Source organism: Tupaia chinensis, unplaced genomic scaffold (assembly GCF_000334495.1).
Source record: "Tupaia chinensis unplaced genomic scaffold, TupChi_1.0 Scaffold000007_1, whole genome shotgun sequence".
Taxonomy (NCBI): domain Eukaryota; kingdom Metazoa; phylum Chordata; class Mammalia; order Scandentia; family Tupaiidae; genus Tupaia; species Tupaia belangeri.
Genome location: NW_006159436.1, coordinates 76,842 through 78,890, shown reverse-complemented (window position 1 = coordinate 78,890; position 2,049 = coordinate 76,842). Strand labels below are relative to the sequence as shown.

The following is a 2,049-nucleotide window of genomic DNA, read 5'->3' as shown; positions in this document are numbered from 1 at the left end:
TTTTTTTTTTTTTTTTTTTTTTTTTTTTTAGGAGCTGGGGAAATACGGAGTGCTTTTCTACAATGCCTGCTTCATGATGATCCCAACTTTGATCCTCAGCGTCTCCACCGGAGACTTCCAACAGGTGAGCTGACGGCCGGTGCAGTCCTGGCCACCTTTGTCACGTGAATATTTAACAGATTATTTTAGCCACTGAGATAAAGGCCGCTGGAGTTACCAGGAAGGCACATGGAAGCGGTGTGTTCGACGTCCCTAAGGAGGCCTTTGCCCTCATGTTGTGGTTTACCTTCTGGGGGTAGCCAGAGTAGTGATGAAACCTCTGCACATCAAACCTTGGGAGGACAATAAAAACCGACCTTTGAACCTCACTCTGCATTTCTTTGCTGATGTGAAGACCTGGGCTAAGCTACTTACCTTAACATGGGATTTTGATAGACTTTTAAAAATGGGTTTTTGGGGCCAGCAGGTGGCATGGTGATTAAGGCACTGGACTCCCACATGGCTGACCGTGGTTTGATTCCTGGACTTGGCGGCTTGCTTGCTCCCTATTCCTCTCTTTCTCTGTTTGTCTCTCTCTGGTGACTGTGTGTGCCTTGTAGCAAATTAAAAAGTAATAATAATGATAAATAAAATCATTTTTAAATGATTTAATAATGTTTTCTTAAAAACTATTTAATTTTTAAATTTTAAAAAAGTATATATATATATTTGCTGGCACATGTGTTCACTAGAGAGAGTTGGGGCTGGGGTGGGGTGGAGTGAGAAGGCAAGCCGGTAGGCCCAGGACTTACGGTCGGCCACGTGGGAGTCCAGTGCCTTAACTACTGCACTACCTACGTGGTAGTTAAAATGGGTTTATTTTATTTGCTACTTTTTGTTATGGGTATTTTGAAACACAAGGTAGAGAGAATAATTCAGTGCACTGTCATGTACCTGTCATTTCAACACTTAAGTGCTTTTTGGCATATTCGAGCATTGTTATTTAGTTAGGTTTGCTAGAGAGTCCCTGTGCTTGCCAGAAACTGAGAGAGAGGGAGAGGAGAAAGCAGCCCGATCATGAAGAGGGGTCGCACCACAATCCCTTTGCTCTGCCTCTCCCTTTTTGGGATTTGGGCATGAACACAGAAGTACCTGGTATGTTTCTTAAGTCGCAGGGTCTGGGACTCGAACCGTGTGATTGGCCATGTGGGATCCAGTTGCCTTAACCACCAGGCCAGGGAGCCAGTTGCCATTCTTATTTTATCTATCCCCATGCACCCCAGTATTTTCCCCCTTGGAGTATTATTCCTTATTACTATTTTTTTTTTTTTTTAGTTTATTTTTTTCTTGGTGAGAGAGACAGAAAGGAAACGATAGAAAGGGGTACCCCCAACGATGCCCTTGTACTGCAGCCTACCCCAGCCTCAAGCAGCCCCGTCATGGCATGTGCCTGGGGTGTTCAGGGAGGTCTCCAGGCACAAACCTGGAAACTTGCCCTGTGGGTGAGCCTCGCAGAGCATTGCTTTAGCATTGTGCCATCTTTTGCCTGTCCCCCAACCTCCTGGAGCATTGTTTTCCTTTAAATTTATTTATTTACATTCATTCACTACACATCTTCACAGCAAACGAAATGAGATCCCAGACAGCATGCCTCTTTTTATTTTGTTTGCGATAGGGTATGTGCACTGGCTGGAGAGAGAGAGAGAAAGAGAGAGAGAGAGAGAAAGAAAGAGAGAGAGAGAGAAAGAAAGAGAGAGAGAGAGAGAAAGAGAGAGGGAGAGAGAGAGAGAGGGAGAGAGAGAGAAGGAAAGCGAGAAAGCACACCCCAGGGGATGGCCATGCTGCCTTCTCTTTTCCTCTATTCTCCTCTCAGGATCTTGGGCTTACACGCACGTGTGCCTGGCGTAGTTTTCAATCCACCTCGTCTGGGATTCGTACTGTGTGGTTGGCCATGTGGGATCCAGCCCTCAAACCACCATGCCATGTGCTGGCCCAGCATGATGTTTTCAAAAGTTATCACCTGCCCATAATGATTCCTGTACTTTTTCATATAATAAAAATAGCTGATAT

General features: G+C 45.0%; 1 protein-coding gene across 5 annotated transcripts in view; it reads left to right on the top strand.

Annotated features, from left to right (window-relative positions):
- Nucleotides 1–2,049, top strand: part of SLC35D2 (solute carrier family 35 member D2) — a 78,784-nt gene that overhangs the window by 37,427 nt on the left and 39,308 nt on the right. For all 5 annotated transcript variants that reach the window (XM_006139832.3, XM_014591947.2, XM_014591906.2 and 2 more), the window contains exon 8: nucleotides 32–124. In XM_006139832.3, coding sequence (XP_006139894.1) covers nucleotides 32–124 — 93 coding nt within the window. The remainder of the gene's footprint in view (nucleotides 1–31; nucleotides 125–2,049) is intronic.